This window comes from Oenanthe melanoleuca, chromosome 5 (assembly GCF_029582105.1).
Source record: "Oenanthe melanoleuca isolate GR-GAL-2019-014 chromosome 5, OMel1.0, whole genome shotgun sequence".
Lineage (NCBI taxonomy): Eukaryota > Metazoa > Chordata > Aves > Passeriformes > Muscicapidae > Oenanthe > Oenanthe melanoleuca.
This window is the reverse complement of record NC_079339.1, coordinates 57,420,775-57,435,209: the sequence shown is the minus strand read 5'-3', so window position 1 is coordinate 57,435,209 and position 14,435 is coordinate 57,420,775. Positions and strand designations below refer to the sequence as shown.

The window sequence follows — 14,435 nt, the reverse complement described above, 5'->3', positions numbered from 1 at the left end:
TGAAGTGGGGTTGAGGAGAAAGGAGCAGCACCTCTGGCTCAGGAACGGGACCTTAAAAATCATCCAGTTCCTGACCAAAAAAGGGACACCTTCCACTAGACCGGGGTGCTCCAAGCCAGCCTTGGACACTTGCAGGAACGGGGCAGCCACAGCTTCTCTGGGCACCCTCAGGGCCTCACCACCCCCTTCTGAGTAAAGAATTTTTTCCTGATAACTAATATGAACCTACTCTCAGTTTGAAGCTATTCCCTCTTCTGTCTGTAGTGGGAAACACCAAGCAATTAGAGGAGACAGAGTCCACAGCAGCCAGAATAGCTTAAGCAATATCCCCATATTCCCTTCCCAATAGAAATGCAACTACAACAAAACATTGCCCTACCTTTTTTTTTTTTTTTTTTTTTTTTAAGAGCAATTCCCAGCCTACATTTTCCCCCTTCCCAGTCTTATCAAACACTTAGCAGGAACAGCACTGTGGAGCTAGAACCAAGATTGTTGTTTTTAAGACAAGAGTTACCATAACAAACATTAACTTAATCAGTAGCTCAGTGAAAAGGCACAGAGCCCATTTCTTATCTCTAAGGCTTTATCCCTACTTCTAAAGAGCACTAATTTTACCACTGAAATCATGTGGCAAGCTCTTAAGGAAAACATGACTTCTTGAAGAGGGCTCGTCTTAGATAAACTTTTTCCCCCCCCCCAACACCTCAGTAAAACCAGGGTGTTTTCACTTACAAAAGATTATTTTAACTGAAGCTCATCAGCTGTCACTACAGCTGCAGTGCAAATAAAAGTCCAGCCCATGGCTGTGGAAAGTCTCCAGCATTAGAAAGCAAACAGAAAAGTAAGCCTGTGTTTAAAATAGATTTGAGTGTGGAAATCCACAGTTTGACAGAGAAACTGATAACAGCTAAGACCAGCTTATCATAAGGAAGTGCACAAAGTTTTTCAAACTCTTTTCCAGAGAAGCAGGGAGATAGATATAAAAACGTGTGAGAGACACATAACAGATACAGAAAATGAAGTCACACCCTCACCAAATCAGAAATAAACTTTTGTGGCAGCAAAATTCAATCCAGCCAGATCCTGTTCTGAGTTGAGCCATAGCTCATCCCGAGTTTTTCCAGCAAGGACAGAGGAGGATTTTGGCCTGGGTTACACTTAAGACATCTAAGAGCAACCTCTAGTGGTGTTTCCAGCCAGGTGCCACACCTTCAGGAGGGAAGGACTCAGCAGGAACTGTTCTGGATTGTTTCCAGGGGCTTTCCAGAACAGCATGGGATGGGCTTTGCACTGTTCCTGCTCCCAGCACCACTCTGAGCAGGGCACCTTCTGAAAAGAGAGGCTCGAGTTCAAACCAAGTACAGGAAACCCTGTTGTTTTTGCTCCAAAATGACCAAATGTTGTGCCATCAGCTGAACTCTGGTTAAATAATACAGATAATTAAGTCATAAGCATCCAAGACTTTTCGTTTTTTCCTCAAATCCATTTTTAACAAAGTTCCAAACCAACATGTTTTTGTCTGCACTGAACCCCCATCATCTGAGGGCACTTCAGTAGTACAAGTGGGTACCATTTAGTTAAAATCTAACTTGTTCCATGTCATTTAGATAATTTAATTAGTTACCCCTCCACCCACAGATTTTCTAGGTATATCCCAGCAGTCAGGACCTGCAGTGTCTTCTCTGTGAAAGGAAATCCTGCACCATCACACACAGCAGTTTGCCCAGCCAGTGGGATCAGAGTGATTTCAGTACATGCCTTCTAAACAGCAAAATCAACTCCTGCAGGATTTTGTAAACCATGTTACAGACAATAATATAAGTGAAGCTTAAACATGGTGCTAAACACTGTAGGAGCAATTCGGGACACTCCAAGCTCAGGATTTTGATTAAGCCAGTTTGAAGTGCAGTGTGGATTCACCTGTTCAACAGGGAAAGAGACACATGGCTTCTACCACAAAATATTTTTAAGTGCCACCTTAATATGCATCCTATTAAAAGTGCATTCATCAAGTGTTTTAACTTGACAAAAGTTGTCAGAACTCATGTGGATTACAGACAGACAAGAACATCTCACAAACTATAGAAAGGCATCAGCAAATGTGGCTTTCAGAAATGAAAAATTTGCTTAATAATCCTCAGCTCCACAACTGGGTGCAGGAATCCCCTTGGCTTCTGCTCCATGCACAGCAACACAAAGCCAGCAGTTATTCTGGATTGCTTTGTCAGCTGTGTCACGATGGTTTCTTGAAACCTCTTAAAATGGGGTAGATGTTCTCAAATGCCTCATAGATTTCAGAACGGTTTTTTGCTCCTGAATGAACATTTAAGAAAAAAAAGACAACAACCCCATGAATTAACAGTGCTGAGAGTAACTGGATGCAGTTTAAACCCACTAAGATTATAAGCCATGAAGAAACCCAGGAGACTGAGAGCACCTTACTATTAAAGGAAGAATTTCTATCTGCCACCTCCATACTGCTAAAATAAAAGGGAGAATTAACAAAAAAGAAAACAAAGGAGTATTAAATTCACAACATAACTGATTACATTCATACATTTGATTTAAGGACGTGTCTGGAGACTTTTAAAAATTTACTTGGAATGTTGAAAGGCTTTAGGTTAAACAGTAAAACAGAAATCAGAATAATTCTGTAATACAGAATTCATACTCTTAATACAATGGTTTTGAAATTAAATACAGAAACTAAATTTGAATCTTAAAAATGGAGCTTATAGAGAAATACTCTTTTCAAAGAACAATTTCTAGCTTACTTAGCTTTAAGACTAGTTTTGTTTCATCTGTGGGACCAGAACAGCAATTTTCTGCTCAACAGGTGCAAAATTACTGGCTTTGAAGAAGGAAAAAAGCAACTGAGCACCACCATGGTGTTATCTGCTTAAGAATAACAGCTCTGCCTGTTCATAAGGTGAGTGGAAAGGTAGAAACAAGAAGTGAAAGGCCTTTATTTCATACTGGAAGTTGTTCTGTGGTCTGAGAACTCTCCTTCTCCAGCTCTGAGAAGCAATTTTAATTTTAAGCTGTGTGTTAAGACACCTTTGATTTCAAATCCCTTTCTGTGGTACTGTAAACAAATCTTTACCAAGTCTTTCACACAAACTGCATTGCAGTAGGCAGGAACATTCCCTGCCAGCAACACTACTCAATGCTGGTCCAACAAAAAAAACTTCATTTAAATGAACCAAAAGTAGAATTAAGCCCTGCTCAGGATGAATGTGTAAACCTTTTCTCATGTCCTCACTTGGACATGAATAATTCATCTGCCTTACCACAACTTTTGCTTTCAAAAGTAAAGTTGCTTTCTTGATTAGGGGGAAAAAAACCCTCCTCACAGCTCAGCAAATTCAGTTTTTTCATTACAGCTGGGCCCATTACTCACAGAAAAGTGTGTGCAGCAGGCCCTGAAGCAAGGGTGTTACAGTTAGTGTACCCCAAAAAATGCAAGCATCAGTGGAATAGAGCTGACCAGTGTGGTTTTACTGACCAGTATAATTTTACTGGACTTGAGAAAATTGTGGACATTGCAGGGGGAAACCTTTAGGCTTTGTCTTGTGTGCTCCATCCTTCAGTTCACTGAGATCATTCCTGATTTATGCTTGTGAGAATCTCTGGCTCAGGCAGGCACTTCTCTTGTTTTCCACATGTCTCAAAACTTGTGTTGTGAATATGAATACTGCATTCAGAGCTTCTGGGAACAAGCACCATTTACCTTTCAGTACATCTGAATAGAAGCATTTTATGAGCTTCACAAAAAGGATGTGCCAGGAGCTCAGGAATTCACCTTTTTGGACCTGGGATCTGAGGTACAGGTATCTGCTGAGCACACTGACTCAGCAAGGCTTTTGCCTCACGATTATTTTGCCAATCAGTCTGGAACAAGCTCTTAGATCTCCACCCTTTCCTCTTATAATCCCTACTAAATGTTGTCAGTGAAGTGTTTTAAGAAGTTTGTTTCCTGTCCAAGCAATTTTAAATTGCTTATTGTGAGGTTCCTATTTAAGTGCCTGAGTAGTTGCTGGCATGTCAGCATCCTGTTTGCATCCTCTGCATTGGCACTTGGCATAAGGCTTTGAATTAAAAAAAAAAAAATACTTAACATGGAAATGTGAGACTCTATATATGAAACAATACAAGATTCTAGTGCAACAATACTGATGTTATCTGCAGAAAACACAGATAAGCTGCAGCAGCCATTGAAAAGATCCCTGAGTGGCAAGATACTGATTTTTAGTTAATGTTTAATTTAAATGCTCTCTCAGAAAGTGAAGTAGCAGTGGGCTACAGATACAGAGAGGCACCACTTACCAGTCAGCACAACTTTTCCAGACACAAAGATAAGCAGCACTATCCTTGGTTTGACCATCCTATACACCAGGCCAGGGAATAGTTCAGGTTCATAGCTGTTCAAAGCAAGCAGGTAAGATTAGTAAATGCAAATGCTGTTTCAGTATTGTATGAATAAGGTGCTCTTTAATTACAGTAACAATGGGGTAATTAACCATCTGACCTGAGAAAGGCAGGTCAGGCTTTGGAGAGAAAACCTGTTCTGTTAAACCCAGCTGGAGCTGGTGAGGGGATCTTCATGCTGACTTTGAAAGACCTGTGAGCCACTTTTGATTTGTCATAGCATTGGAACCTTTACTGTAATCCTCAAACAGTCCTCAAGTCATGGAACAGCCTGGGTTGGAAATGGCCTTGAAAAATCACCCAGTTCCACCCCTGCCATGGGCAGGGACACCTTCCACTGTCCCAGGTTGCTCCAAGCTCCATCCAATCTGGCCTGGAACACTTCCAGGGATGGAGCAGCCACAGCTTCTCTGTGCCAGGGCCTCACCACAATCAGTAAATCTTTCCTAGGCTGCAAAGAGCCCTTATCTTGTGCAACTAAGACAACATTAACAGCCAACATAAATATTTAACGTATGTCTAGTTCCTAAATGAAATGCAAACTATTAGCTGCAGTGCTAATGAAAGACAACTGAATTCTGGTTTTGTCAGTGCTGAAATCATCCTTTCCTGATAGCAATAGCTAGTTTTGAACAAGCTGATCTCACAGGCACAACATGCCCCTCGCTCAGCTACAGCTTTACTTTCAATTCCTGGCTAAAGACCATCCAAACAGAACCAAAACACTATCCCAGAAAAACACAATATAGCTGCAATTCTGTATTTTGAAAATGAGTTTTAGCTTAATGTGTGAAGGTTGGAAACCTTATCCCTGCAGACAGGAATCTGCTTTGCTGGGAGTTAAGAGGGTAACTTGGTATTAGAAGTCCACAGTGGAGCAAAGGCATGGAGCAGGCTCAGGTGGCTGCAGACTCTGCTGTGAGGTGAACAGGGCTGTACCTGCTTTCCCCATACCTGCTGAACTGCTGGTGGGTGAGAACCAAGCCTTCCAGGCGGATGGGGAACCTCACATCACAGCTCCCCACCATGTTCTGGATCTTGAAGTCCAGGAACTTGGCAGGGAAGCCGAGCTTCTGCACCACCCGCGCGTATTTCCTGGCTGCCAGCCTCGACTGCTCTTCACTGAAGGAAAAAACCTGCACTGAAATCTCCAAACAGCCTTCAAATCATAGAATCCCAGAATGGTTGATGCTGGAAGGAGCCTTAAAGCCCATCTTGTTCCACCCCCTGCCAGGACACCTTCCACTATCCCAGGTTGCTCCAAGCCCCATCCAGCCTGGCCTTGGACACTTTCAGGGATGGGGCTTTTCACTGAAGGAAGAGCAGAGTGGAAAAAAGAAAAAAAAAAGTCAACTTTCATTAGTGCTTTCCTCTGCTCTTGAGGTAGAATTCAGTTTATAGCCACCACAGTGCTAATCTGCACTCCAGAAAAAAAGAGATCCTGCCACTGAAAATAGTAAGGCTCCATCCCCAGAACTGCTGTAGGGAGCTAAAAGGAGTAAAGGACTTGTTTATTCACCTTCCTGTGGTCTGGTTGAACCCACTGGATATGTTTCATCACTCAGAGGTTCCCCTTTTATAAGGTTTCTCAGTTCCCCAAAACTGCTTCTCAGTGCTGATGCGGTAGTTAAACTGCAGGCACCAGTACAGTCACCTACCTGGGGTGGTGGTGGGGCTGGAGAAGAGGTCTCTTAAGCATCAGTTAACAGTCAGTTAATTCTAATTGATTGTTTTGGGATATAAAAACCAAGGCAGTCTCTGCTGGACTTCAGGGAAAAAAGGCTTCAGAGTACAGAAATAAACTTTTGCTTTCCCCAATTCCCTTTTCCACTAGAGGCAGATGTGTTGACTGGTGAACACAGACACTGAAGAGAGACTTGACAGACACAAGTTATGTCCTAAACACTTTAAAAATCAGTGAGAAATGCAAATAATCCCTTAACAATTTCTGGGAATGTTAGCAGCTTTTTCTACTGATGTTTGCTCAGCTCAATCTAAATTCAGGGACAGAAGTACACAGTTCAGAAATTCCTAAGGTGCCATCATGAAGAGAGCAAGGTTTTCAATATCAGTGCTTTGCTTTTTCTTGCAATTAGTCCTTTGCTAGATGTTTTAAATGAGACTTTTCAGACAGACATTCTCCATCAGAATATATGCATAGCTGCAAAACCCAGACCTTTAGAGGAAGGGAAAAACCAGAAAAATACCTTTTTGCTCCTGTGCAGACCATTTTTCCTGAACTGAAGATGAGGGCTGTTGTTCGTGGTTCCCTGATTCTCATGATCACAGCAGCAAACCTCTACAAATTCAAAGGAGGACCTGACAGGAATTTAGCTGTATTTCTGTTCAGTTTTGCAGCAATTAACATTTTCAAAGCTTGTCACAACACATATTTGCTTTTTAAGTTTCTTTACCACTCTAAAGTTATTTTCCACCCACCTAAGAGCAGGAGAGTTAAGACCACACAGACCATTGGGATCCTTCAGCACTGAGAAAGGGAAGTGAGGGTAAAGCTTTGTGTCCAAGATTTACCTTTGGGTTATACTCTGCATTTCTGGCATGCAGAGCTATGTTCTTCAGATCCAGTTTACAAGCCAAGTTTACAGTTGACACGATATTCCTGAGGAATGAGGGAAGAATTTTCTCATTGCAAACCCCAGCCACTGCAGAGCCACCCCCCAGCAGTACTGGCTTAATGTGGAGTCACATCCCAGTTAATAATTGCCATCAACTGATTTCCTGCCTGTCTCTTCCCCACTCTAGCATTAAGCTACTTCTGGCAAAACTTGAATAATTCAATCCCAAAACTGCACTCTGAGATAGAACAAGGTATGAAATTATTAGTCTGTGAATTATAAGTTGTGTGTGTTCCAAAAACTGCACCACTGAATCCTTTCACAGCTTTGGACTGAACCATTATTTAGAGTTACTACAGCACCTAAGGTAGGTAAGGGTGGGCTATTTTCTACAAGCATAAACTATTCCAGAGTTGCTCTATCCTAGACAGGACAGCATCTTTTAATGAGGCCAGAGTTTCTCACTCTCAGTTCTGTTTCCCCTTTTGAAAAAGCAGAGTGATCTCTTTAAACCCCTGGAGTCTTCTGTCATCCTTCACATTCTCCTTCCTGGAAGAAATCCTCCTTTTCAAGTATCTTCATATTTTTGTCCAATATTGTCAGTTCATTTTCCCCACCTTTCCCCTTCAAGAGGAAGAACTGCTCCTGTAGTTTTTTGGCTTATTTTAGACCAAGCCACACTTGCTGTATTCTCCAAGTAAAAAGTCAGAGCAACACCTTGCAGTTTAAGCCAAACTCTAACTATGGTGTGTGCTATATAAATAATACAGAACTTACTGTAGCTGAGGGACTATTCCAGAGCTTTCTGAAGCAGATGTTGCTGGGGTCAGTGGAGTCATTGGAGTCAGGGGAGGACAGATGTCAGATGCTTCAGGAGATGGCTGAGCTGCACCTGGATGTGACAAGCTGCTTTCATCCATGAGAGCACCACTGTCCTCATCACTTGGTAGTGACCCATCGAGCTCTTTTTGTGTTCCATGGCCATCCTCAGAGAGGTTTTGTTCTTTGTTATCTTGGGTGACATCTGGGAGAAAGCTGAGATCCACAGAGGAGAAGTCTGTAAGGAGCTCCTTGGACCGACTTAACTGGGAAGCTGTTTGAGTTGGAAGTTCTAAATCATAAGGACTCATAGGAGTAAACAGATGAGGACTAGTGGAGAAGTCATCCTTGAATTAAGAAAAAGTGCCATTAAGGGTCTTGTATTAAAACAGTTAGTGTAACTGGGAGAGTAAATTAAGATTCATCTTCAGCTAGGAGATTTCAATAATTTTTCCCCAATATATATTTCAGCAAAGGCTAGTTTTAAGATGGAAAGTGTGTTCTTTGCTTCTTTGTGTATAAAAATCCAGACAGCTTGTATAATGCATTTTCCCACCACAGCCCATGGGCACTCTAGAGAACTCCTAGGATAGCATAAATTGAGAAATGCAGGTACAACACTGACACTTCCCCCTTCACAACCACATTATCACACTCATGAGTTTTTCCAAGGATGACAGACAGCCTTTTCTGGCTGTCTTTATCTCCCATCCTGCATATTGTTCCATTTTCTCTCCCTGATGGCAGGGGAAAGTGTCAGTGTTGCTTTGTGCAACAGAGGGCAGCAGCTCACAGAACCAGCAGCAGTTCATTCCTCAGCTCCTGGAGGCCACCAGCCTGATTGAAGCTATAGATGAGAAGATGGGACTAAAAAAAGCCTCACCACAGTCAGCAGAAGCAGCATCCTGCCCTGTACTAAGCACACAACACACCTCCAAGTAAGCTCTTTCATACTAATGCCCTCCTTTATCAACTATTTATTATTAAAAGCTGTTTAAAGCTCATCATCATGTCGATGAGGCAAGAGTTTCAGGACAGGATTTATTCCCTCTCCATTGGTACTTAAGCCTCTTTCTGAAGGTAGTTCCTGCCAACATCCACAGCAGGTGACAGCTTGGACTAAAGAATCTATAACAAGAGGTTTTGTGTTTAATCAGGCATTGTAAAGTTCAAGAGCCAGAAGGACTTGAAAAGTCCAAGCACAAATCAGAGCAGGGAATGGTGGATAAGACTGAGGCCCTTGAGTTGGCAGCAGCTGCCTGACCTCCAGCAGGAGCAGGATTTCCAGATCAATGCTTCCCAGCCCTCAGCTAGTGCTGCTCTCTTCTAGTCAGCTCACTTGGCAAGCCAGCCATGCACATCTAGGAGATCTCTGCTCCTACTTTGCAGTGGATTTGCCTGCAGACACTTGGAAAACTCTGACAAAGTGACAGATCCTCCCAGAGAACCCTCACTAGCCTGAATACAGATGCAATCAGGGAAGCATTGCCAACACTTACATTTAAAACTGCTTCTAAAACTGACTTCTAAATACAGAGCCCCACAGAAGATCTGGAAAGGCAGGGTGCTGTTGAGTAAGTCTAGGTACTCCTTTGCCCTTTAGAAAAAAGGAGTCAAATACATAATTAACAGTTATAAATAAAATATTATGGAATCACAGAAATGTATTTATTTTAAATAGGTAGTTTTCCAGTCAGCAGCAAGGGGAGGAAGTCACAGTCTCTGCAAGAATTCCTGTGGAGTAAGGATTAGCTGTACTGGAGCTCATTAGGAAGGTTTTGAGTGAACCACAATGAAGAGAAAATGGTACAAAAAGCTCCCTGTGAGACTACTCACATCACACTAATGGGCATCAAAGAATGAACATAACAGTAAAAAAACCACCCACAAACAAACAACCAAAGTCAGTTGTGACATATCTTTAAGAAGCTGGTGGAGAAATGAGTGGTACATGAGACTGGAAGTATCACACAGCTGGTAAAGTTTTCAAAAAGCTTCAAAAATTACATAGAGCAGGTAGAAACAGCAAATTTTCATTTCTGAGAAGGTTTAGACCTGAGAGGTGTGAGGAAAAGCCCTGATAGGGTTAAGTGCTGGGGAATATTTCCTTCATGTCAGACAGATGCTCAGAGGCTGTGAAAGGGCCACAAGACCATGTTTGCATTGGGCTGGCTGCCAAGGGTTATTGCTATAGACTCTGGGTTAATTAACCTCACCAAGGCCCCACCAACTGCATCGCTTTGGAAATCTCCCAGCAGCTCCAGGGAGGAGATTTCACACACAGATCTTGTCTGAGATCCCTTGGTTTGGGGCAGCTTGAGGGGAAACAGCCTTGTTCACTTCCACTGCAAAATCTCTGCCACTCAGGTAGACACAAATCAAACCTAGCTGCCTTAAGCAACAGACTTGGATTATTTTTCTTCCTCCCTACAGTGGTATCATACATCTGCTATTATCAGGTGTCCCAGCAAATCTGAAATATGAAAAGCTCACTGGCATTTGTAAAAGCTGTATTATACCTCAACACATTTTATACTTTGTGAGGGCACATACAAAGAGTTTTACCCACTGTCACAGGACAGTCTCTAGATTTAAACAGCTCGTGCTAAGCCTGTTTTCTGAGCTGAAAAGTAGTTTACAACAAAACGTGAAGAAGTTTTGTCCTTTGAGTAATGATGGTGTTCAGCTGAGGAGTGAAACCCTCTCCTCATCGCTCACCCAGTTGTTCCTGAGATCAGTTCCAAATACCAAAATAATGGATTTTTGCAGACATTTACTAACCAGAACGAGGAGACGCGAGCCTCCCGCCCTCTCAGTGCCCACCCTGGCAAGCAGCATCCCACCACAAGAGTCTAAACAGAGCAGCATCATCCCTGTTACAGGCAGCAAGAGCGACCTCCCGCTGCAGAGAGCCTCTGCACCCCGGGACAGGGAGAGATCAGCGGAATTTGGGGCTCAGCCCGCAGGAACGCGGTAACGACGCGGTTGGGGCGCGGCTGCGGAGCGCACGCCAGCCCAGCGTTGGTGGTATAGTGGTGAGCATAGCTGCCTTCCAAGCAGTTGACCCGGGTTCGATTCCCGGCCAACGCAGCTGCCTTTTACTTAGATTTATTTTCTTTTTCTCCGTCTCACTTTATTGCTCCCTTCCTCCCTTACCTGCCCGCCGCAGCTCTCCAGGTACCGCTCCAGCGGCGACGCGCCCTCCATGGGCACAGCCAGCGACACAAACCCCCCAGCTGTGCTCCAGGTCCGCTTTTAATCCCCAGGGACAGCCCCGGGGCCACCTGCGGCTTGTCAGGAGCAGAACCCATCACAGCTGGGAGTTTTACCCTCCCCAAGCTGCCCAGGAGCCTCTCGCCTGCCTGCATGGCTAGTCTGAGAGGGTTTGCCCCGTCCTGCAGAGATATCGGGGTGCTCTTCTCGTGTGTTTTACGGGAACTAAAAACACAACTTGTCCCCGAGCTCCTCTGAGCCTGCTTTCCTCTGCAGGGTTGAAGAGAAATGGAGTTGGACTTGTAGCTTAGACCTTGCACAGGTGATGCTTTTTAGCAAGTGTCATGTGCCCCTTAATTTCTCCCACCTGCCTCATCGAGTGCAATGAGGCACATCTGGTCCTTCGAGAGGAGCCCCCCCGAAGCCAAAAGTGTAAACTTCAAACGGAAGGCATTGTGATGAATTGGTTTATTCTCAGTCGGGCTAACACTGCTTAGGCAGGGCGGGGAGAAGCCTTTACTCTTTATATCCACTGTCCTCCCCGTGCAGGCATTTCCCTCTGGAGTGTACTTCTGCGGTCTGGAAGTGATGATTTAGGGCCACTCCCTTTCCCCATGTCCCGGTGCGAGGCAGCACGTTCCCAGGGAGGAGCTCACGTTGTGCCTGGCTGATGGATGCTGTGGGAGTCTCACACTGCTGGCACAGTTTGGCTTGGGCACTGCTTGAGTCAACACCAGCAGTTGCTGTCTGACTTGTTCCTTCCCTCCTGGATGGATGGATGGATGGATGGATAGATAGATTTCTGTGGAGGCACAGCTGGCAACACACCCCTGTGCCTGCCTGGGCTGCTGGATGTGCTGACTGTTGTGATCACTGCACCTGTTGCTCTGCCAGACATGACTTTGCTGTGAGATTTGCTTATAAACAGCAAGTTGAGCTGAAGAAACCCTTTGGAAGAAAATGTCAAAGCTCAGACATGCAGCAAGGCCTTGGGAGGTGCTGCCAGGCTCTTCTCACTGCCCCAGAGGTGCAAAGGCTTAAATTAGTGCCCTTTATCCAAGGAACAGAGCATCCATGGCTGATGAGCATCCTTCCCTCCTCAGCCAGCCTGCTGGGCTTGTTTGTGGTATTTCTGGGACTCATCTTACAAGTGAGTAATAAAACCTGCCAAATCCTCCCAGCCCCAGAAAAATCCAGCCTCAAGCAGCTTGATTTACATCACACAGCCTGTCCTGCAGCACCCAGGAGGCAAATCAGGCAGTAAAGCAAGGAGAGGACTCAGAGAGGATGTACTTTGAATTAGGGAGGCTGGTGGAGCTAGCTTGGGTCAGCTTAGGATGGTTAAATCTAAAATGTCCCATTTAGGGCTGGCAGGTGATTGGGGTGCTTACAGACAGCTCCATGGTCTCAGCTGCCTTTGTGGGCACAACAGGATGGGGGACTGGGGCTCTGCTCCCACCAGCAGTGCAAGCCCAGCCCTCACAGCTGCTTCCTGCCATGGGCCTGCCCTGCCCACAGAAATCATGGAAACGAGGGATTGTGCTGAGCATTGCCCTTGCAGTGACATGTCAGAGAGCCAGGAGGTCGGTGCCTCCCCCAGTGTGTGACACTATTGCTGTGCCTAAATTGGGCAGCCAGAGGTGCTCCCGGGGCTCCCCTGGTGTGGCCCTGCCTGTAGCATTGCAGCTGTAGTGCTGTGAATTTCCTCAGCTGATTGATCCTTCATTGCAGAACCCCCATGTTCATCCTGCAGCTCCTGGGAATTGATTTGTCTGCAATTTGTGAACCTGGGATACAGAAGGTCAAATTATGGTGTTCAAGTGAGTGAGGCTACATCAGAGAGGAACATAAAATACAAAATCTCTTGATACTGGTGTTTCTTGCCTTGAATAAGGACAAAGGGCGAGGGCAGAAGGAAGTGTTGAGATCTTGGGTGAGTCATGGAGTTTGGTTTCTCAGGTTAAATGGGTGAAAGATTGTATACCCATTTGAAGAAGGGGAGATGTTTAGAAAGTTGAGAGAGCATCTGAGGATCCAAGAGTCACACTGTGTGTGCAATTCAAGCTCTCAGGGTGCTTTGCTGTAGGGGAAGGGTCTTTTGGCACTGCCCAAAGAAAAGGCAACAATTCTCCCATGCCAGTTTAAGAAAAAAACATAATTTATCTCTCAAAGTGCCTGGGGTTCCACTCACCCCCTTTTTTTCCCCCTCTCTTCTTTCCCCCCACCTTTTAAGCTCCTTTGGAAAGCAGCAGCCATCCAGATCCCGGCCCGAGTGAGTCATGGCAGGAGCGCTCAGCGCTGCTGGAGGAGCCCTTCCCCATGACCAGGTGATGAATCACTCCGTGCAGAGTTACTGTAATGATGAATTGTCATGAGCCTTAATTAGCAAATTGGTTAATTTTACTTAGAAAGTTGATGATTAGCGCAACAATAAGCGCTTTGTGTATCCTTTGCAAGAGTCATTCAGTATCGCTTTTCCTCGGTAACTAATTGGGAAAGATTGTTCCACAGAGCTCCTGCTAGCGCGGCTCCATCAGCCTCTTAAACATTTCTGTAGCAGGCACTGCTGCATCACCTGGATGCTGTAATCTCGTCAGGGGATGGGACTAATCACAGGAGACTTCCAAAAACCTGCAAGGGACAAGGAGCAAGTCATTAAGGAACCTCTACCTGTTTAATTCGTCAGTGCTCTGCACAGCTGCATTCTATTCTAGCATGCCCTAAATGCCTTGCTGCTTGCTTTGAAGTTGGTTAATCTGGTTTGGCTTTATCTTATCTTTTTTAGGAGCCAGTTTGAGAATTAAAAGCTTGTGACTGACAGTGTTCTGCTTTCTGCCCTCCTGAGCTTTATGCTAAACCTTTATAGGTGTAATTGTCTCAGAAGAGTGTAGCTTGCCTCAGGTGTAGCTTCCATCTCCTGCCTGCAGTGTTAAAGCTCTGCCTTTGGAGCATGTAGAAGAGCAACTGAGAGCTGGACTGTGTTCCAAGGATAAAACAATATGTTATGCACAAGATGCCTCCAAATTCAGCACTTTCTAATTAGTGCAAGAGCCAGCACTCCTCTGTCAACAGCAGAATTCAAGTCCTGTTGTGGAGGTTGTTCCTTCTGTCTGATTTAGCCTTGTTTTGGTCCCTGTGCCTTGATTCCCATCGGGTCAGGGATGTAAACAGAGTGAGGTGCTGAGGGGGACCCTGGAGAGGGTCAGGGAGAGGAGCAGGTGAGCTGCTGTCAAGTCAGTAGGAGTGAAGGATCTGCATGGAGCTGGAAAAGCTCTTGAGAAATGCCTACAGCCCAAAAGGCAACTCAGAGAGAGATACTGGAGTGCCTTTGGTCTGATAAGTGTGACCAGCACCCTCATACTTGTCTGTCCCATAATATTCCATTCCAGACCTGATCAA

General features: G+C 44.7%; 1 protein-coding gene and 1 non-coding gene across 2 annotated transcripts; one reads left to right on the top strand and one right to left on the bottom strand.

The window, feature by feature from the left end:
- Positions 1-2,233: 2,233 nt before the first annotated feature.
- Positions 2,234-11,030, bottom strand: TBPL2 (TATA-box binding protein like 2). Its single transcript, XM_056493265.1, has 7 exons — positions 10,980-11,030; positions 7,782-8,170; positions 6,961-7,048; positions 6,636-6,727; positions 5,383-5,550; positions 4,327-4,421; positions 2,234-2,313 (listed from the first exon to the last, which is right to left on the bottom strand). The coding sequence occupies exons 1-7, from the start codon at positions 11,028-11,030 to the stop codon at positions 2,234-2,236; spliced, it is 963 nt and encodes a 320-aa protein (XP_056349240.1).
- Positions 10,842-10,913, top strand: TRNAG-UCC (transfer RNA glycine (anticodon UCC)). The gene has a single exon. It is a non-coding gene; the product is annotated as a tRNA-Gly (tRNA).
- Positions 11,031-14,435: the final 3,405 nt, after the last annotated feature.

Bases quoted from the DNA above. Each gene is read 5' to 3' on its own strand.
- TBPL2 (XM_056493265.1), bottom strand. From the start codon at position 11,030: ATGGAGGGCGCGTCGCCGCTGGAGCGGTACCTGGAGAGCTGCGGCGGG. The intron at 7,049-7,781 runs GTAAGTTCTGTA...CTCATTCCTCAG, and splicing joins GGAATAGTCCCTCAGCTACA to GAATATCGTGTCAACTGTAA. The intron at 5,551-6,635 runs GTATTTTTCTGG...TTTTTCCTTCAG, and splicing joins GTCTGCACAGGAGCAAAAAG to TGAAGAGCAGTCGAGGCTGG.